This window comes from Dasypus novemcinctus, chromosome 22 (genome assembly GCF_030445035.2).
Source record: "Dasypus novemcinctus isolate mDasNov1 chromosome 22, mDasNov1.1.hap2, whole genome shotgun sequence".
Lineage (NCBI taxonomy): Eukaryota > Metazoa > Chordata > Mammalia > Cingulata > Dasypodidae > Dasypus > Dasypus novemcinctus.
This window is the reverse complement of record NC_080694.1, coordinates 50,515,823-50,538,181: the sequence shown is the minus strand read 5'-3', so window position 1 is coordinate 50,538,181 and position 22,359 is coordinate 50,515,823. Positions and strand designations below refer to the sequence as shown.

Genomic DNA, 22,359 nt, shown 5'->3' with positions numbered 1-22,359 from the left:
AAAATGAAATTAAGAATTCTATTCATAATCATATAAAAATTGAGAGAGAGAGATTTAATGAAAGACATAAACAGCATCTCCAGTGAAAACCAGAAAACATTCTTGGGGAAATTAAAGACCCTAAAAGGTGGAGAGATATACCACACTCCTGAGTCTCACAAGGGATCAGCAAATGTTTTCTATAAAGGTTCAGACAGTAAACATTTCAGAATCTGCAAATCATAAGGTCTCTGTCGAAAGTACTCAACTCTGCTGTTATAGCATGAAAGCAGCTGTAGACAAAATAAATGAATAAGCGTGGCTGTGTCCCAATAAAACTTTACGTTCAAAAACAGGCAGCTAGCCAGATTTGATCCATGAACTGAAGTTTGCCAATCCCTGGTTTAGAAGACTTAAAAAAGTAAAGATGTCATTTCTCCCTGAAATTATCTGTAGAGTTAATGGCATTCCAGTGAAAATCGCAGAAGGCTTTTTTAATGTGTGATACTAATAAGTTGATCATAAAATTTATATGAAAATGTGAAGAACCTAGAACAGCCGAAACAATCTCAAGAAAGAAAAGCAAAGTTGGATGAACTTATGCTACCTGATTTTAAAACTTACTAAAAAGACACAATTGGAAGCCCATGTGGCTCAGTGGCTGAGCGCCAGCTTCCCATACACGAGGTCCCAGGTTCAATCCCCAGCCCTGGTACCTCAAAAAATAAAAATGAAACAAAAATAAATAAATAAAATAAAAAGACACAATAATCAAGACAGCATGGAATTGGGTGAGGTTAAACAAAGAGATCAGTGAAACCAAGTCCAGAAACAGACTCACATGTATAGTCAATGATTTTTGAAAATAGTGTCAAGTTAATTCAATGGGAAAAAGATAACTTTTTCAATAAATAGTACAGAACTAGATATTTGTACAGAAAAAATTGAATCCTATATCTCACAACAAAGGAAAAAAATTAACTCAAGATAGATTGGTGACATAAACATAAAGGATAACACTATAAAGCCCCTCAAACAAAATGGGAGAAGGAAGCGAATGGGGCTGAAGCAGTTGGGTGCCCCCCACCACATGGGAGTTCCCGGGTTCGGTTCCCAGTGCCTCCTAAAGATGATAAGCAAGAAAGTGAGCTGACCAGTGCAGTGAGCTGATGCAACGAAATGACACAACAAGGAAACACAATGAGAGCTACAACAAGCAGGAAGCAAACGTGGCTCAAGCAGTTGGTCCTCTCCCTTCCACATGGGAGGTTCCAGTGCCTCCTAAAAAGAAGACGAGCAGACACAGAGTAGACAACAAGTGCAAACAATGAGGGGGTGGGGGATAGAAATAAGTTTTTAAAAATCTTAAAAAAAAAATATGATATCTGCAAGTCAAGAGGTATTCAATGATTTCTTACACAGGACAAAAACGTTCTAATCATAAAAGAACTAATGGATAAAGTGGGCTTTGAAACTTAAAACTCCATCTCATCAAAAGACCTACTAAGATTTCCAATCAAACAAGACAGCAGCATAAGATGCTCCAGAATTCCACCCCAGCAGAATCTTTGAACAAATAGCAAAACCTGGCTGGAGGAGATGTAGCTTAAGTGATTGAGCACCTGCTTCCCATGTATGAGGTCCTGGGTTCAATCCCCAGTGCCTCCTGAGAACAAACAAACAAACAAACAAGCCAACTCTCATTGGGAAGCAGATGTGGCTCAATGGTTGAGTGTCTACTTCCCACGTATGAGGTTCAATTCCCCATATCTCTAAAAACAACAAAGCAAAACAGAACTGGCATAACCATCTTCTTAAGAGTTCCAGAAAACAGTTAAAGGACTAGAGCACCTGGGTGAGCACCCTATCAAGAAAATGGAACTTACAAAACAACAGAAGCTCAAGGCACCCTTGCCGGTCCCTCCTCCAACTCTCCCAACTCATTGTGAAGCCAGCCTGTGCTCTGGTGGCAGATCCCCAGCCCTGTTCTGGAGGAAGCAAAGCAAGCCCTGTGCTCACACTGGAGTGCCTGTATGTCAGGGCCAATCTAAGGTGGCAAACTGAAGGGGGCTCCCCTTCCCAAAACTTGCCCTGCACGCAGAAGCAGCTTGCAGACAGCTGAAGCGGTATAATTAACAACGAAACTGAAGAGGCCTGGGGCAAGAGACTACTGGTTTTAAAACATAAACTGGAACACACAGGAGGGGGAGCACAGGGAGTCGATTCCATAGGGAGTGGAGGGGGCATTCAGGTCCCTATAAATGGGGGGTTTTAGGATGGCATCGGAGTAGCTCAGCAGGGCGCAGATCTCTTGTAAAACAGGGGAGAAAGCGCAGAAGCCATCTGAGGGACCCAGTTCGGGAACCTGCAACCCAGAAGAGGGCTGCACGCATCGTCCAGGAGGGACTGGGGACAGAGAGATGACGAGGCCAAAGGGAAAACGTGAGTTGCTGCCCCCGTGGCTGGGAATGCCTCCCATCCCGCACCTCTAAGGCGAACAGCCTTGTTAAACCTGTGGCTGAGGGGCCATGGGAAAGGATGAAGGACATACTCCCCCTGGGAAGGGGGAGGGCATGGCTGGAGGCGGGTGTAGTTTCTTTTTTGGCGAATATAATCACCATGATTTGGTTCTGAATTGGTCCTTCAGAAGAGCTGGCTAGTAGGAACTGAAGGATCATTTCCCTGGAAAGGTTTGCCAAGGAGCGCCATCCGCTGGCCAGCATGGGAAGTGAAGGAAGGAAAGGCTCATCTCTCCCCTCTTTCCTAGGCACAAAGATCTCGCGGACACCCCATTAGCAGCCCCCGGCCCCTGTTTTCATAACTACAGGATAATCTCAAAACTTTAGGAAAAACTGAACCAAAAATCAAAGAAGACCTGTGAAATAAAAACCATTAGGTAAGAGAGTGAAATTGATCAACAGAGTAAAACCACCACCACCGTCATCAGAATCCTAGATGTCAACAAAAGCTGTTAAGCCATACTACGAAATGGGAAGAGACGCCACAGCCAGAGGAACAACCAAGAATCCAGACGTGACATAGCACTGAAGACAACTCATCAATGACGTTCACACAAATATCCTTAATCAACTTAAGGAGATGAAGGAAATTATGATTAAAGTGATAAGAATATTAGGACGACACTGAGTGGGCCCTACTTTGGAATCTGTGTTCCTGAGTGTGATGGAGTTGGACTCAGATGTGACTTTTCTACACATGCCTCTTCAGTCACTTTTACTGAACCTCTCATTGGTGCTAGCGTTGTTGTACACTCAGGAGACTTGAATCTCTGGACTGTCCATGTGCCAGCTGGCCCTGAGCCTCAGCAGAATTGCAACACCTACTCTCTGGTTCGTTGAACTTATGTAGGCCACCTAACGGAGGTGCAGAAGGTCAACCACCACACCAGGGAACTGAGAGTGCCCACAACTGCAAGCAGAATTGCATCCATCATCCATGTAGAATCTAAGCCCCCCTCTCGATATAGAGGCGGAGTGGATATAACCATCCCAAGGACCCACAGAATGGAGGAATAGAATATGGATTAGAGTGGACTTACTGATATTCTACTATAAAACTATTGTGACTAGTAATAGAAGAAATAGTAGCATCAAGGTGGAGAATGTGGCCACAATAGTTGCTGAGGGCAGGGAGAGGAAAGAAGAGATGTGATGCAGGGCATTTTTGGGGCTGGAGTTGTCCTAAATGATACTGCAGGGTCAGATGGCTGGACTTTATACATCCTGCCCCAGTACTGAATGTACTGGGGGAAGAGTGTGAACTACAGGGTAAACTATTATCCACGTGGTGCAGCAGTGCGTCAAAATGTGTTCGCCAAGCATGATGAAAGTGTCACAATGACGGGGGAGGTTGTTGGTGTGGGAGGAGTGGGGTGGGGAGGTGGGGGGTATAGGGGAACCTCTTTTGTTTTTTATAATGTAACCTTTTTGGTGATGTATGTATCTTCAAAAAAAATTACAATTTACAAAAATGATGGGGGTGGGGGTTATATGGGAACCTCATGTTTTTTTAATGTAACATTGTATGTGATCTATTAACTTTAATTTTAAAAAGTATTAAAAAAAAAAAAAAAAAGACGGCACTGAGGGAAGTGGACGTGGCTCAACTGATAAGAGTGTCCATCCACCATATGGCGGTCCAAGGTTCAGTACCCAGGGCCTCCTGGCCCATGTGGTGAGCTGGCCCACGTGCAGTGCTGCTGCATCCAAGGAGAGCTGTGCCATGCACGGGTTCCCCCCCACATAGGGGAGCCCCATGCATAAGGAGTGCACCCCACAATGAGAGCTGCCCCATGTGAAAAACAGAGCCTGCCCAGGAGTGGGGCCACACACACGGAGAGCTGATGCAGCAAGATGACGCAACAAAAAGAAACACAGATTCCCAGTGCCGCTGACAAGAATGCAAGTGGACACAGAAGAACACACAGAAAATGGACACAGAGCAGACAACTGGGGGGGAGGGGAAGGGAAGAGAAATAAATAAAAAATAAATCTTTAAAAAAAAAAGAGTGAACCCTAACATAAACTATGGACTATAGTTAATAGTATAATTATAATATTGCTTTATCAATTATAACAAAGGTAACATTGTAATGCAAAATGTTAATAAGGAAAATTGTGTGTGGCAAGGGAATGTAGGGAAACTGTCCTTTCTGCACAATATTTCTGTAAACCTACAACTGCATGAAAAAAAAATTTTTAAGACCTATTAAGTGAAAAGACAAGTCACAGACTAGAAGAAATTTTCAAAATACATATCTCACATCCAGATTACCAAAGAATTCCTACAAATAAATAAAAAAGCAAACCCAATTTCAAAAACAACTTGGACAAACATGTCTCCAAAGAGGAATTATGAGGGACCAAATTAGTACAGCAAAAGATATTTAACATCATTAGTCATCAGGGAAATGCAAATTAAAATCACAATGAGATACCCACTAGAATGACTAAAATATAAACAATATACAAATAAACTGCACCACCACAAAATGCTGGAGAAAACCAAATCTCCCATACATGGTTACTGGGAGTGTAATATGGTTCAACCACTGAGGAAAGCTGGCAGCCTCTTCAAAATTAAACATATATTTACAATATGATTCCACAATTACACTCCTACATATTTACACATAAGAAAACAAGTCCACGGAATGTTCGCTACCATTTATCCATAAAAACAAAAAAGTTATAATGTTCATCAACAGGAGAATGGTTAAACCAACTGTAGTATAGTCATACAATGGCATCTATTTGGCAATAAAAAGGAAGACAAGACCAATATATGAAATGATACAGATGAATCTCAGAAGCAGTTTTACTCAGTGAAAGACACAAGAGCGTAAATACTGACTGGTTCCATTTTACAAAGATCAAGAGAGGTAAAATTAACCTAGTGGGCTAGAAACCAGAACAGTGGTTGTTTCTGAGGGTAAAGGGAAGGAATGGTTGGAATTTGGGGGGGGGGGTGATGGAAATGTTATTTGATTGGCCTATGGGCTATACAATGAAGGAAGACACTTGTCAAAAGGCAATAAATTATACATTTAACATCTATGCATTTTACATTTCAATTAAAAAATCAGTGGTTGAGCACCATCTTCCCACTTACAAGGTCCCAGGTTAAATTCCCAGATCTGGTACCTCAAAAAAACAAACAAAAAGACTACCCCTCAGTGCAGTACTTTTACTGATAGTATGATTTTTAAGAGTGGATACCTCTTAAAAGGGAAAGGAGAAGATGGTTAAGGAAGACTTACTTTCTATTTGTGCATTATACTTACATATATGTATATATGCATATACATACACATATTCCATTTAGTATCTTGAAATTATATTCATGTAATACATGTGTAAAATTTAAAATAAAAATCTAACTCTCAAGTGTTCGTATTTTTTCCTTTCACTCTGCAATATTTTCTAAATTATTTTGAGTTACTTTTAATCATTAACTTTATACAACTTTCCATTCATTCTTTAAAAGTGAAATGGCTGAACTAAGAAAGTGTTCTGCTGCTGATAACTGTGTATCTTTGTGAATATACTAAAAACTACTCTGGGATTACAACGATTCTAATATTCCTCAAAGCACTGACATGACATTTGTGTAGATTAGCACCTTTAACACTCTGAAGCAATCACACATTTTTAAACACTACGTAATTTCCAAATTAAAAGGGCACAGAATATCAACTCTGGCAGATTCCTAACCACCCAAACATACCCACTCATGCCGCCTTCCTTACTCACAGGATCTCGGGGGTTTTTTTTATGTTTGTGGGAAACAAAGGCATGCTGTGTCCATAGGAGCAAGTTACTTTCTGACCACTGCGTCATGCTGTCCCTAGAGATATACGTGCAGGTGGCTAATCTCCCAGAGAGATGGAACATTCTGGTGCAACAAGACATAACATTCCGGCAGAACCAGGACTTGAAAGAACAGAACAACATGGGCAACAAGATTTATGAGTATATTTGTTTCTATAACATAATAGAACATCTTGTACTTTGGTTACTACCTTATCCACTGTGCACTGTGTTTTCAAGAATGAGGTAATGGGAATAGTCAGCTAGAATAGTTGCTGGTTCTCACGACTGCTTGGGGTATATAAAGAAACCCCCGAGATTAATAAACTTGTCTGATGAGCTTGAGAAATCAATGCTCTCAGATCCCCTGATCCCAATCTCTCTTTATCATTCGTTCCCGATACCCTTCGGGTCTGCGACTCCAACATCTGGTGCCCAACGTGGGGCCTGAAGCAGTAACTGCAGCAGAGATTCTTCCATGGTAGTATCGGGAATGTGGAAACTGAAAACCTTCCTGAAAGGTTGAGGCATCCATCGAAAGGTGACTCGAGTCTGATAATACAGTGGCAAGAATCTTAATTTTGTTTTCCGCTAGCATCAGGGTATGGGTAATCAACCAGGACATCTGGGAGAATATTCACAGGTATTAAAAACTTTTTTAAATACTGTCAGAGTCTCAGTAAAAACTGCTGATTTACTTGAACTTTTTGCTCTAGTACAAAAACAGTTATTGGTTTCAGCCACAAGGGAAAAATCTTTTGAATGTGAAACAGTGGAAACAGGTAATGAAGGTGCTACGAAGAGTATATCAAAGAGGGGAATCCATTCCTTTATCTGTGTGGGCTTTGTGCCAGCAAACTGCTGCCCCTTAGATCCTTTACAAGCAGACGCTTTACCCTATATTAATAAGATAATTGTTCCTAACTCCATTCCTCAAACACCTTTAATGCCCTGTTTATTGCACAGATCTCAACGAGGGGATCTGGAGGCCATACAGTTGTTAACAGCTTTCCCGGTAACAATTCAGCAAACCCCATCAGATGCTAATAATCCTCAGGGAGGTGTTGAGTTCCATCTTGAACCAATACCTTTTAAACTATTGAAAGATTTAAAACAGGTAAAAGTACTAAATAAAGTCCTTATTAGTGAAATCAGGCTTGTAAGAAAACTCTCTGTTCAAGTGTTCACTAAGATAAGGAAACTATTCTGGCAGCAACTCTGCAAACCCCCTGCTGTCTACATGACAATGTAGCTGTGGGCTAGTGGGCCTTAACAGAGTTAAGGCACTGGAAAAAGAGAAAAACATGGCAACACTGGTGTTCTGTTTTGTTTCCATGCTAATTCTGATTTGGCCTATTTAACCAAGATAATAAAATTAGTACAAAATTTTTATCAAGGTTTAAAAAGGAATTTTCAGTTTTAAATCAGTAGTTTACTCCTGAACTTCAAGTCTCAGTATAGTCTTACAGAGTAGTAATCCAAAAATGTGTGCTAACGGTCTGTCTAAACTTCTAAATTAGAGCTTAACTACATTTATGCTGCTCAAGTTATCGTAACTGATTGCTGATAACTAATAAAAATATTTCCAAGCACAAGCTCGCATGTTACAGGCAACATGGATTCCAGAAGAAATCTTAAAAAGTGAAATCTAAGATGTAACGGAGAACTTAAAAACAGCTATACCAAGAAAGTAAGAATTATGGTTTATTGTAAACTGTATGTTTCTGTTAATGTGTTGTAATTATTTTGTGTCTGTCTGTTCGTTCAATGTCAGTGTATATTTTGATACCTCCGGATGGTAATACAAATTAATAAAAATTTTAAAAAGAGCTCTATTCAAATGGCCAAAAATTAAATAAGCACTCATATTAATACTTAAGTTTAAATGTTAATAAGATCTCTACAATGATAAAAATTGTAAGTCTTGATTAACAAAATTACTATAAGTCTTTTCATAAAAAGTTGTTCTTACCTAGATTGAAATGAATAGTTTATTTTTCTTCACAGGATAAAATGAAGGATGTAAAACTTAAATGAATATTAAAGAAGGTTAAAAGTTTGTGGAAATGCTAACTGAAATGTAATAAGTTTTTTCTAAAAAGTGTGTTTTGTCCTAAAGTAGGATGGCTAATTTTCATAAACTCTTGGAACTTAAATGCATGTGGCAAGTTATAGAAAGTATTGTGGTAACTTTAAGTAAGGAAATGTGTTCTGTGAAGGTAAAATTTGTCTTAAAATAATATAATTATAGTCTATATGGTTATAAATAATTATAAGAAATTTAACGAAGCATTATTTAAATTCAAGTGTTTAAATGGCTAATTCCAAAAGGTCATTATTAAACCTGAATTAATAATAATAATAAAAGGTAATTTTATAACAGGAAAACTTGGCAGCAGCCAGCCTCCCCTGACAACTTGCTTCTAGGAGACTGTTTCTGATATTGCATGCTACTAAGTATTTGAAGTAAAGAAAAGTTCATTATTTTAACAAGCTTGTTTAGTGTTGATAGTATATGTTGTAAGAAGTTTGCTTGATAACTTTGTATGTGAGCTATATGGAATGTGTTTTTATTATTAAGGAAATAGGAGATGATTTTGTCCTAAGATAAAATGATTGATTGATTATTGGGAAAGAGTAGAGTGTGGAACAAAACCTAGGTGAATACTAAAGTGTAGAAGGTTCATAGAAAAGAAATTTTTATGATTAAAGTTAAATAAAATTTGATGGGTCTATCTATAAAATTTTGTAAGGTTTAGTATCAAGTAGTATACTAATGCAATTTTAAAATTTTGTTTTTTCTCAAAGTCTCTCAAGTCATTAATCTGTTTTGGTAAAAGTTTTTATCTTCAATAATCAGTATACAAAGAAAGTCTGTTTCATCAAAATAGCTTCTTGTGCTTTAACCTCATCATTTCCTTGGTGTTCCAAGAAGGAAAAGTCTTATCTCTTTTAAAGGAACATAATGTTCAAACCTGCTTTCTCAAAATTAAATCCTAAAAAGTAGCCTTTTATTCCAAACTAATTACAAGAGATTTATTCTTTTACCTTGAGAGGAAAAATTAAATAATTGAGTTCATTTAATATAAGTCGAATGGAAAGTGTTTAAGTGTTATAAAATTAACAAGTTTTTTTTCTTTAACCCTGTTAATTAAAGTTGTATGAGTAAAAAGTTCCTATGAATGCTTAAGAGTGTATAAAGTTACCAATATTTCAGCATAATATTAAACAGAAGTACAATGTGGTTAATTATAGTTTTAATTATTATAAAAAGGTATGTGTCACAGAAACCTCTTATCATAAATTAAAATAACAACACTGTAGTATGCAGCAGTCCAAATATTGCTAGTTTGTTGCAAAAAGTTAATGTCCAGCTGCGTTGCTATTACTTTGTTTTAAAACTTGCTAAGACTTTGTTTAGTGTCTTCTAAGACAGGGCAAGCCAGCCTGCATTCCTCTATCTATGGAAAACCCAACAATGGACTCTTGCAGTGCTTTTCAAGGCTATGTGCATAGCCCAACCATCTCTCCTGGTATGGTTATAATAATCTGGCTGCGTAGAAAAAATCTGTAGCTGAAACCCTACTGATGACGTTAACCAGTAATCCTTTTTTTCAGAATTAAAAGAAACATCAGAGACAAGAGTATCTTAAAAGCCTAAACTAGGCAAACAATTGGAATAAGCTGCAAAGTCCCTGCTGCTCTATCAAATTTTTAAAGTTGTTTGGTTGGGTAAGATAAAACTATACTTTCTGCTGTAATTAATAAAGTACAATGTTTTCACATGTTAATACAATCTGTAATATTGTTAAAATACTAAAAATCTTTCATCCCTCATTTAGCTCAAATATTAAAACCATTGTATGTGTTAATTGAGAAAAGTCCTTCACAGAAGTAGGAAAAGCTCCAACAAGCTGCTTTAAATAATAAAAAAAGAAAAGTAAATTGTAAACATTAACTTATCCTATGAATTGGATATGACAAGCACCAATATTGGCTTTGGGTGGAGTTTGTGGCAAAGGCAAATCTAAACAAATACCCCTTGGGTTTTAATCATAATTCTGGAAAGAGGTCAAAAGTGCAATATAAAAAAGCAATTGTGTGCAGTATAGGAGGTCCTGCTAAAAGTGAAAGATTTAACTCAGTAGTGTCTGGTCACTCTGAAGACTGCCACCCCTATCCAGGGGTGGACTGCAAATACTAAAAACAAGACAGAAATAATGAACTGTTGTAAATCACCCTCAGATCTATGAAAAAAACATCTGAGATACCTGCTAGTAGTAACAGGTAACTGTCTGTCATGTCCCTGCCCACCCCACTAACATCCCTTTTAGGACTGTTAATGCAGATGCCTTTATAAAGATCCAAGGCCCTACCACTTAAACCTGGGAAAAGGCAAGGTGGCTCCACTGAAGAAACAAACATCGTGAGTACCAAACCTTGTGGTCTGTGACACATACCTTTTTATAATAACTAAAACTATAATTAACCACATTGTACTTCTGTTTAATATTACTTGCCAACAGCTCATAGACATCCCCATAACTTCCTTCATGCTGACTCCATTGACTGTCACATCAGATCCCTTCTGCTCTTGAGAAGAATGAGCCCTCAGATCACAATTCAAATGCTCTGGGGAGTAATACAACAAAAAACTACTTGTACTGTATTCCTTACTTTACAAAAACAAAAAGGGGGAAAAGTAAAAATATAGTCCGAAGTTAAAATACTTCACTGAAACCTGTGGCAATTACTGTCATGCATCACATTAACTTTACAAATCCTGGAACTGTGAACTTGCAGCTTGTGTCTGCCTATGGACTTTGGGCCTGTGTGCCCTCTCCGTATGCTATTGTGGCAGGAACTGTTAACATTACAAAGGAAAATGGATACCGGCCCCTTGGGCTATTGACACTTATAATCATAACCTACAAAAGAATTTGTGAAAAATTTCTTAGAATTACCCCTACTTGTGAATGGTTGGAAAATATAAATAAGACAAAAGAGTATCTGACCCTTAATCAAACATATCATTTTGAAGCCTGTGTTGGAAATCCATTTTGTTTTCATAACTGATAAGAAAACTGTTAAGAATGACTCATTGTTTTATGAAAATGGTGCCATGTACACGTGTCTATCAGAAAGTGTGTTGCAGGATGGAGAAATAATAGCGATGGCCAGAAGAAGAAAAGGCATCTGGATACCTATGAGAATGAAGCAGATTTGGCAGTCGTCTCCTGAAAGTCAATTATTGCTACATATGGTAAAAGAATTCTTAAAAAGGACTAGATGCTTTATTGGACTGCTTATTATAAGCATTTTGGGACTGACTGAAATCATTACAGCTGCTGCTACTGCTGTGGTAGCTTTACATAATCGGGTTAATGATATAAAATCTGCTGTTTTGCATATTGGAGATCAATTGTATAATTTAAACTTGTTAAGGGGACTGAAACGTAATTAGAATGAAAACAACTTTTGTATTACTCCTCTTGCCTATAATTCATCTGATACAGAATGGGGAAAAATTGAGAATCATTTATTAGGCCATAAAAATAATATCTCATTGGAAATAATTGAATTACAAAGAAAAATATTAGAAATGCCTCAAATCAAATTCATGTAGCTGATGATAAGGATATCTTCCATGATTTAATTTCTCATTTCAATAAATTTAATCCAGTAAATTAGTGGAAGTCCTCAACATTTTTTATCAGCATTAGGAATAGGACTTTGTGTGTTAATCTTCTTGCTCATTGTTGTTGCTTGCCTGGGACGAGAAGTATGCCGAAGACTGCACTATGTTGATGCGATGGGACAAGCTAATAATTTGGTACTTGCAAAAAACCTGATATAGTTCCCCATGGTCAGAGTGCTTGGCTGGTAGCCAATGACAGGTAAGACTCTCAGAGGAGAGCAACCTAAGACAGGCACAGCCACCCTGACTAAAACAAAAAGGGGGAAATGTGGGAAACAAAGGCATGCTGTTTCCATAGCAGCAAGTTACTTTCTGACCACTGCGTCATGCTATCCCTAGAGATATACGTGCAGGTGGCTAATCTCCCAGAGAGATGGAACATTCTAGTGCAACAAGACATAACATTCCGGCAGAACCAGGACTTGAAAGAACAGAATAACATGAGCAACAAGATTTTATGAGTATATTTGTTTCTATAACATATTAGAACATCTTGAGCTTTGGTTACTATCTTATCCACTGTGTACTGTGTTTTCAAGAATGAGGTAATGGGAACAGTTAGCTAGAATAGTTGCTGGTTCTCACGATTGCTTGGGGTATATAAAGAAGCCCCTGAGATTTATAAACTTGTCTGATGAGCTTGAGAAATCAGTGCTCTCAGATCCTCTGATCCCAATCTCTCTTTATCTTTCATTCCCGATACCCTTTGGGTCCGCGACTCTGACAGATGTTGCAACATGCTTGGTCATAAAAAAATTTTCTTCCTCCCCACTGCAGCTCAGGGTAGCTACGTGATCCTGTTCTGGCCAGAGATAGAACTAGAAATCTGCTGCTGAAACCTCCAGGAAAGCTTCTATTTTCCCAACAGAAAAGGGCACACCCGCTCTTGTCCTTTGCCCTTCTCCTTTTTCTGCCTGGAATTTAAACATGCTTTCTGACATCCATCCTGTGGCCCTGAGGATGAAAGATGTACTAACGATGACTGAACTGGAAGCTCCAAGGAGACTGGGTCCTCTGAGATTTCCTTGGGCAACTATACATGTGGACAAATACAATCCTGATACAAAGACCACTACAATAAATGGAAATTGCACACCGTCACTATTTATTGATAACTAAATTAATGGACCAATTCATTCAAAAAGAAACCAGCAGAGATCCTACCTTAACAGTAGTATTTGGCTTCATACCACATCGATATGTCTTTGCTATCTGTGGAGTAAGCTGCATTTCCTTTGTAAGTTGCCTCCATTTTCTACACTCAGGTTTCGTACACTGGACCTAGATGGGAAATAATAAATCAAGGTCAATGTCCCGGCTTATCTACCATTTCTATCCTCCAACACTCACTTTACTATCTTCTGCAAATGGTTTAACCAACTACTTTCTCTCCCCCTTAAATTCCCACCATCCACAATAATCCACTTTTACACCATTGGGGTAAGCACCAGCAAATTTCAATGGGAATCTGAGTACTACTGTCAGAAAGGTTTTCCAGGTCTAACCTAAGGAAATATTAGTTGTAGTTAGTTACAGTTAGCCAAAACGCATGCACACGAAACAAATTATCCTGGTTTGGAACCTGGACCAGTAAAAGTATATTAGTGAAAAAACTGGAGAAATCCAAATATAGTCTGTTCCTTATTTTATTAGTACTATACCAATGTTAATCTCTTAGTTTGATAAATAACTATGATTATGAAAGATGACAAATTTAGGAGAAACTGGGTGAAGGATATGAGAGTTTTCTGTATTATTTTTGCTAAATTTTCTGTAAAGTTTAAAATTATTCTAAAAGGAAGAGTTTACTTTTTAAAAAGTGTGTGGACATCCACATGCAAAGAAATGAAGCTGAAATCCTACTTCGCACCATATACAAAAATTAACTCAAAATGGATCAAAACTTAAATGTAAATGCTCTATCTATAGAACTCTAAAAAAAAAAACATGGAAATAAATCTTCATGACCTCAAGTTTTGCAATAGATTCTTAGATGAAAAATACAAGAAAATAAAAAATATGTAAGTTGGACTTCATCAAAATTAAGCTTTTGTCCAGCAAAGGATACTATGAAAAAAGTGAAAATATAATGTACAGAATGGGAGAAAATGTTTGCAAATCCTTTATCTGATAAGGTCCTAGGATATAGAATATATAATAAACTTTCAACTCACCAACCAAAAGACAAGCAACCCAATTAATAAATGGGCAAAGGGTTTGAATAGACAGTTCAATAAAGAGGATATACAAATGACCAACAAGCCCATGGGAAGATGCTCAGTACCAGTAGTCATTAGGGAAATGCAAATCAAACCCAAATGAGACACGCTTCACATCCACTAAAACGGCTAGAATAAAAAAAAAATTGGAAAATAACAACTGTTGCAAAGGATGTGCAGAAACTGAAACCCTTATACATTGCTGGGGGGGAATGTAAAATGGCACAGCTGCTGTGGAAGAGTTTGGCAGTTCCTGAAAAAGTCAAATATAGAATTACCACATGGCTCAGCAATTCCACTCCTAGGTATATCCCCAAAAGAACTGAAAGCAGGCATTCCAATAACCTGTACAAGAAAGTTCATAGCAACACTGTTCACAGTAGCCAAAAGGTGGAAATAACACAAATGTCCATCATGGATGAATGAATAAACAAAATGTGGCATATCCATACAATAAAATATTGTTTTAAAAAGGAATGAAGTATTCATGTATGCTGAAATGTGAACAAACCCCTCAAAAGGCACAAAAGGTCACATATTGTATGCTCTCACTTATATGAAACATCCAGAATAGTTAAATCCATAGAGACAGAAAGCAGATTAGTAGTTGCCAGCAGCTGATGGAGAAGAGAGAAGGGGAATTGGGAGTGACTGTGTAATGGGTACAGGGTTTCCTTTGAAGGCAATGAAAATGCTGTGAACTAGAGAGAAGGGAGGCCTGCATAACATTGTATAAATGTACTAAATGCCACTGAATTGTTCATTTTATGTTACTTGAGTTACACTTCAATAAAAATTGTTTTAAAAAGCATGTATAGTGAGGCTTAGATTTATAAAATAAAATATAGAAAAACTTATTAAATGGTGGAATATTTATATAATATATGCAGGCACCAAAATATTTTCAAAGAATGGCTAAATGGAAAAATGATAATGTAAAGTTGAACTAATTTGAAGAAAACTAAAAAATTCTATGCAAAGAATGGTTTTTAAACCTAATCAGGATTTATACATAAAGCATGGATTTTTGCTTAAAACGCACACCCAAAAATATGAGAGAAAAAAGATTGAAAAGATATGTACTACACTTAACAATGGTTAGCAGCAGCCAATCATGAGATTTTAGTTTCTTAGGTTGAAACCTGGATACTTTCTACAGAAAAAAAAAAAAAAAAAGTTATTTGCTTTACTAGCCATGGAAAGAACAACAGATGTACCAAAGGAAAGATTCCCCCCCCAAAAAATAAGCATTTTTATCCATCCCACTTGCTTTTTAACTCCATAAATGTTTTATGGAATGAGTAAAGCATCCTCCTCCTTACCCAGTAGGGCAGCTGTTGGTCTGCCATGAAAGCTTTGGGACTAGGTTCAGTTTTGCCATTGCTTGTCCATATTTTTTTCCAGGTAGTATATTTGTCATACCCATCCTTATGGCTGAAAACAACAAAAATAAATAATAATGAGCTACAAATTAATTAGGTTTTCAAAATAGGAGGCCAGTCTGTAAATCTTATGTAAAGGACTTAAGTAGCCATTCTATAAGGGGAAAATTAGCTATGGCGCTCACAAAAAAAAAAAAGACGGTCAGAATGAGCGCATTTCTCTGTTTTTCATTAATATTTTTTATTGCAAAACTATCAGAATTTCAAATGAATTTGAAAACCTTTCCAATATTATTTAATTGAAGTGTTAGGCTGTCATAACCGGGAAAAATCAACATTCACCACTCATTTGTCATGTTCAATGGAAAACACCATTACTGTATGCTTGGAAAATCTTCAATCTCATTCTCAAATGAGAGTCCATTTTAATTCTAAAATTAGTAAGAAAGGACAGCTACTGTCTAGCACCCTCTAGTTGTCACCATCCTCCCCACAAATCTTTGTGCCCCACCCACTATGCCTTGTCACAGAAAAGGAGAGGAGCGTCTAGACTTTTCAGACCTTGCTGACAAAAGAGAACAGGCGTCTCACGGCACATATTTCTCACGCCCTGAGTTTGCTCACACAAAAACAAGTACGTGCAAACCACAGTGTCAAAGGTTGGTCAAATTCCAGTCACCTCAGCCATGGCTGAAACCTTCAAGTAATTCAGGGAGCCTAGGGGCTAAGGCTTCCTGTAAGAGCAAACTCTGTTGCTACCGCCCCCTCCACCAGGGAAAACTCAAAACAATGAGCAAACAAACCTTCTGTAGTAATGGTCAAAACATTCATTACAGAAATGCTCCCCACAGGAGAGGTGATACCATCGGGATGTGTAGCCATTTTTGGCACATCTGAAAATAGTAAAAAAAAAATACATAGCTTTGGTAATGAGCACAAATTTCTTCTCTTTTTTTTTTGTCATATCAAGCACCTCCTTTGTGCCCCTTATGAATGAATTCCACTTTGAATTCTGGCTAACAACAGGGGAAATGGAACAGATGATGGGTATGTACCCCTAAGGGGGCTTGGGCTCATGGTACCTAAACCTCACCAGGGGCACAGTAGAGCCCGAGGCTTACGTGGACTCCACGGAGCAACGAAAGGGTTTACGGCATGGCGCGATGGATGCCACTGTCCTTGCTGCAAGTTGCATGTGAGTGAAAAGAGCAGACTCTAGTAATAATGTCTGCCCAATAGTGAATATTCCATGAACCTGGCCAGTTGTAACCAGAATCGAGCAGGCAATCCATAAAAGGTAACAGGTCAAATAGCCAATCACATAGCAAAAGAATGAAAAGTGGGAAGTGGATGTGGCTCGACGCGCGCCTACCATATGGGGGGTCCAGGGTTCAAACCCAGGGCCTCCTGACCCATGTGGTGAGCCGGCCGACGAGCAGTGCTGATGCACGCAAGGAGTGCCGTGGCACACAGGGGTGTCCCCTGCCGCCCCGTGCGAGAAAGAAAAAAAGAATTAAAAGTAATGCCATATGAACCTACCTCCATCGCCACTTTGTTGTTGTTTTTTGTTTAAAAAGGGAGTTTTCTAGGTTTTTTGAATCTTAAGCCCTAATAGAATGTTTTTCTCTGGAAGTAAACAGGGCATACTTGTGTCATCCATCCCAAAGTGGCAAGACTACAGTTAGCTATAAAGTTTCAATGAGAAGTGTATATGTACTACTCTGGAAAGGAGACATGCTATACCAGGGAGGAAAAAAGGCAGAGAAAAGAGGCTACAAGGAGCTCAAGAATTCTCTCTGAGTCTCCATCCCTTAAGCCACTCCACCCTCAACCACCAGAAGAGGACAGCGTGTTGGCAACTTGGCAACTGTGCAGAGCTGATGAGGGTGTGATGTCTCCATTAGGCTAGACGCAGGGAGCAGAGGTGAGTGGGTGTGACATGCATGGAATGGACAGGTCATGTCTATTACTAGATACACGTCTACCTGCAGCTCTCTCAAGGTAAACTCTCTTTGAGGATGCTAGTCCCACAAAGAATGCTCATGGGCAGGAGAGCGAGGCCAAGCTGGCTGTCCAAACAGACCTTTCAGAAGCACTTGCAAAACACACGGGGCACGCCGCTGTACAGCCTGCCTTTTCACATTTCCTGTACTTTTTCTCTGATCCAGTGTCTTCATCCTCATCTGTTGTCTCTGCTGCTTTTTTCTTTGCCTGGGGAAGAACGAGCTGAGGTTAAGCTTTCACCAGAATGGCCAGGGGGAGGAAGATGGATGGAAGGTTTACCACAGAAGTCACTTTAGTGTTAGGAGTTCTACATGTGAATGTCAAAAACACCCTGGCAGCAGGTTAGGGGCACACAATGTTGGATTTTCTCGAAACTCGAACTGCGCAAATAAGTCACTAACTCACTCAAAAAAAAAAAAAAAAAAAAAAAAGGGCCAGCACTTTAACTATAGGACTCTGAGAACTAAAATTCACGTGAGCCTTTCTTAGGAAAAAGTTACAGCAATCAAAATAAACAAAAGTCACTCTGAAATCAGGTTTTTTTCCCCCTTTATTGGGAGTAGTTACAGCCTCTCAGGACTCAGATAAAAACACTAGAAATTTCTAGAAAAGGCATTATATCATGATTTTTTTTTTCAAAAAGAAAAAAAAAAGCCCTACAAAAAAGATTGGAGCATGTAACTCTCCAACCAAAAACTATAAGCTAAAGTCTAAATTCCTAGGACTGACACCCAACCCAAGTATGATCTGGCCCCACCTCATGCAACCACACAGCTGCTATTCTCTAAATCCCCCCCACCCCAATGCTGACTCACACGCTCTGCCAGATATACTAGCTTTTTCTACATTTTATCACAGTTTGTCACACTATCATAAATGTCTGGGTGAATCTCTCTACCAGACTGCAGGTTCCTTGAACACTGGAATTTTTACTTCTAATTCTTCAGCCATAACCATAACAACTCAAAATGGGTTTGCTGTGCTCAAAATGGTTCTGCTGGATGAACAAAGCAATGATACCTGCCTACCGGAGCTCCTCAAAGGAAGGCTATCTGGAGACTGGTCAAAAGATGCCTTTTTCTTTGTTCTCCCACGTGGGGTTGCCATTGTATTAGAAAATCTGTAAAATAAAACAAAACAACCAAACTATCAACTGTTATGTTCCGTTACGTCTTTCAACATTCTGAAAAAAAGTTATTATGCAGTTTAGAAGATGAAGACCATATGCTCTAAAGTTGGACTGGATGGATAGAAAACTGCCAACTTTAAGTAACTTTCACATTACTTAAACTCTCTAAGCCTCAGTTTCCACGTATGTAAAATGGGCATAGAAAGAGCATGCCATAATATTGGCATAAAAATTAAATAAGATAACCTATTTAAAGCACTTCGGATCAGGTCTGGCAAATGATACATACTCAAAAAACACGACCAATTAGTAGTATGCACATTTTTACAAATAAAACACCTAGACTTGCGCCTGCTATGGTCCAATGCATCCTACTGTGCCTTCTAAGCAGTTCCTGAAGTTTGATCTCTTAATATCCTTTAAAAGGAAAGCTTATGCATTCCTCTTTGGTAAAACCCAACAAATCCACCTCAGCTATATAGTGTCTAGCCACTACTGAATACAGAGGTCTGGATTAGACAGAACACAGGTCTCCTCTATTGGAAAAATTGTATGAGCTCCCAAACTAGTCTAATAACAACATGGCTATACAAACATTAAGCACCAAACGCCTCTAAGAGAAGTTTTACCTAGTAATCAGGAAAGATTAAGATCTATCAAATCAGTATATTTTCTATTAAATTAGATAAAGAATGTAAAATGTTTAGCAAGTCTACCATTATCATTTCCTTCCTTCCCTGATACATGTCATTTACCCCTCAGACACACACAAAATGAGAGAATGAAAAAAAAAAAGGATATACCTGTGGATAAGGAATTTGAAAATGGAAAAGTGACATCATAAAATACAAATTTCACATTATAATCTTAATCTTGGAGAAAAGCTTTGAGGGACTTACAGTTCTATTGATTCAAATCTGTATTAGACTTCATAAGATTATTATGTTTCAAGGATTATTAACATCATGTGGGAAGTTTGAGTTTGCCATCTACATCAACTGAAAAATCTCGACAATGTTATGGATGATTTCCCCTTAATTCATACTCTTTGCTTTCTCAGAATCAATATTTTGTTAATTGTGAACACATAAACCCTATATAATCTGAAATATATTATAGTTATTTAAGTATTAAATAAGTCGCCGTTTAATTCCTAGAGAATCCATTTTACTGCTAGCTAAAGTACTAAGAATAGTACAAGCTCTCATCTGTCTATAATTGCTACATCCAAAGACTGTCTGAATCCCGTTTATATTTTAAAATAGACTAAAGACTTCCAATTTAACAAAGTTTTTTATATGAAATATATATCCCACTTTTTTCATAAAATTAATTGGAAATATACTATATATACATCTTGTAGCAAATATTCTTGAAGTCCAATAAGAGGTTAAGAACAAAATGCAATCAGCCTAGGTCCTTGCAACATTTTTTGATCTTATCAATGCAACATTCCTAAAAGAGAGCAGTTTCTAGAAATTTCATCAAGTATTTGTTTTCTGGAAAATATGTATTGAGGCAATAAAATATATAATTCAAAAAATGGTTAAAGAGAAAATGAAAACATAAGCCATTAATAAATCTAGGCTGTCTTGGGAAAATCTGATGGACGTTTTTGGGATAAATTCTCAACTTCCAGTAAACAAGTCAGGGATATGCATCACAACTTTTTTTTTCCCAATAATTTCAAGCTACAGGTCAGTTGCAAAAATAATATAAATCCCATGTAGAAAAGTTCAACATAACCCAACCCCTATTCTTTTTTGGAACTTACTATAACTTCTGGTTTTTTTCACTGTTGCTGGTTTCTTAGTTTTTAAAATGAAGGGAAAAAATTTAAGGTGGAAAAACAATTGACCAGTGTTATTAAAACCAATTACTATACTGAAAGTGTTTTCCCACCCGATACTTCAAATAAACACACACACCCTAACTTTAAATATACTCAGCTTGTTTCATGTTCAATGTGATTTTTAATTCACAGCTTTGGTTTTCTATTAAGGTGATCAAAAAAAAAAAAAGCATTTTTTTAATTTTTTAACTGAGTAATGACATCAATGACTAGATTTCTATTTTAATAATTCCTAGGGCTTTTTTCCAAAGTAGATGATTCGAAAAGGAAAACAAAAAAGCACACATACATAATTCATAAAAATTTGAATCAAAAAAAGAAAAGATTGGAATACAAATTTATCATGGAGTCATTCATCAATCTAAAAATGGGACAAACTTCTTCAGGGACAACAGAAACAGTAATTTCCCTTTGGGCCACTTCAAATAAGGCAAGATGAGCACCTTAGTGCTCCCACAACTAATTAAATTTCCATAAATATGAAGCCAGTTCAATTGTCCGGATGGCTTTTGTTGACTACTTTCTCTGCCTGGAAGACATAAATTATTCATGGTAATTTTCTAGAGCACCTCCGAAGAAACCTTCCCTACCAACTCGTCCTCCTTAAAAACCAGAGATTAGACACCCAGGCGCTGGCCAAAGCCTGGAGTTGCGTGTACGCCTGTGAGACTGGGGGGACGGTTTACTCTCCCCACCTGGAGTCACTCAAGGGCCCGCCCGGCCTCCAGCTGGATGGGCTCCAGCTGACCAAACCCCAACTTTCTGCAGCTGGGCCTGCCTCTTCCTTCCTCTTTCACCTGCCAGCTGCGAGGCTGTGGACTCCCGGCCACGGTGTCCCGCCCGCCCCCCGCCCCGGAGGAGTTACCCCAGCAACCTGCAATGCCCAGCGCGTCTCGGCGCGGGCGGCTGGGGGCGGAGCGCAGCACCTGCAGGCGGTGCGGGGTCCTCCCGCCCCAGCACCGAGGGAATTCCCAGCCCGGGGGCTTTCCCCCGCCACAGGCGCCCCCCAGGGGCAGGGCTCTGAGGGCTCCCGGGAGGGCGCCCCAACGCACCCGGGGCCGGCTGCAACCGCCCCGCTGTCCCAAAACGGAGAAGCCACAGCCCCCGGGGCTCACCTTCGAGCTGCAGAGGTTCCCGGAGTCTCGGAGAGAGGGCGCCGCTGCACAGAAAGGAAACCCCGCAGGGGGCTAGGAGACCCGCACCACCGCGACGACGCGGGGGCCCCCAAGACCTGAGCCGGGAAACCCGCCTCCTCAGCCAGGGCACCCCACCCCGCACCCGCTTCCCACCACGCGGGGGCCACCAGCCCCTGGGACAGCCTCCCACAGAGGGAGAAGAGGGGTCTGCGCCCCAGCCCAGCGGCTTTGTGCAGCGCTGTCACCCCAACTCCGCCGCCGCCCCCACCTCGGAGCGCGGGCGACACGCCGCGCGCCGCCCCAGACCGCGGGCGCCTCTCCCGAGCCGCCAGCCGAGCGCACGGGGCGGCAGGATCCGCACCGCCAGCCGCAGCCCCCGCTCGGCCGCCGCTTCCGCCCCTGTCACGGCGTGACCCGGGGTGGGAGAAGCCGGCGGGCCGGGGGAGGAGGGCGGGGCCCGCCTTCGCCTGCGCCGCGGCGCTCGCTCCGCCCCGGCCATTTCCGCCGCTGCGCAAGCCCGGGCGCCGGCGGAGGGGCGGGGCCTGCGTGCCGGGGGCGGAGCGAGGAGCGGGACCGGTGCGTAGAGGGGGCGGGGAAGGGGGCGGAGCCGGGGCTCAGGCGGAGGGGCGAG

General features: G+C 39.7%; 1 protein-coding gene across 3 annotated transcripts in view; it reads right to left on the bottom strand.

The window, feature by feature from the left end:
* Positions 1 to 22,359, bottom strand: part of KDM1B (lysine demethylase 1B) — a 99,776-nt gene that overhangs the window by 33,362 nt on the left and 44,055 nt on the right. The window contains exons 1-7 of one of the 3 annotated variants that reach the window (XM_058285284.1): positions 21,997 to 22,245; positions 21,708 to 21,751; positions 18,632 to 18,731; positions 17,691 to 17,818; positions 16,411 to 16,500; positions 15,548 to 15,659; positions 13,171 to 13,287 (exon numbers count right to left, since the gene is read on the bottom strand). In XM_058285284.1, the coding sequence (XP_058141267.1) occupies positions 13,171 to 13,287; positions 15,548 to 15,659; positions 16,411 to 16,500; positions 17,691 to 17,818; positions 18,632 to 18,731; positions 21,708 to 21,751; positions 21,997 to 22,227 (822 nt within the window). In that variant the 5' untranslated portion in view covers positions 22,228 to 22,245. Of the gene's footprint in view, positions 1 to 13,170; positions 13,288 to 15,547; positions 15,660 to 16,410; positions 16,501 to 17,690; positions 17,819 to 18,631; positions 18,732 to 21,287; positions 21,413 to 21,707; positions 21,752 to 21,996; positions 22,246 to 22,359 lie in introns of those variants that run through there. The other 2 variants (XM_058285285.2, XM_058285286.2) reach the window with 2 other exon arrangements.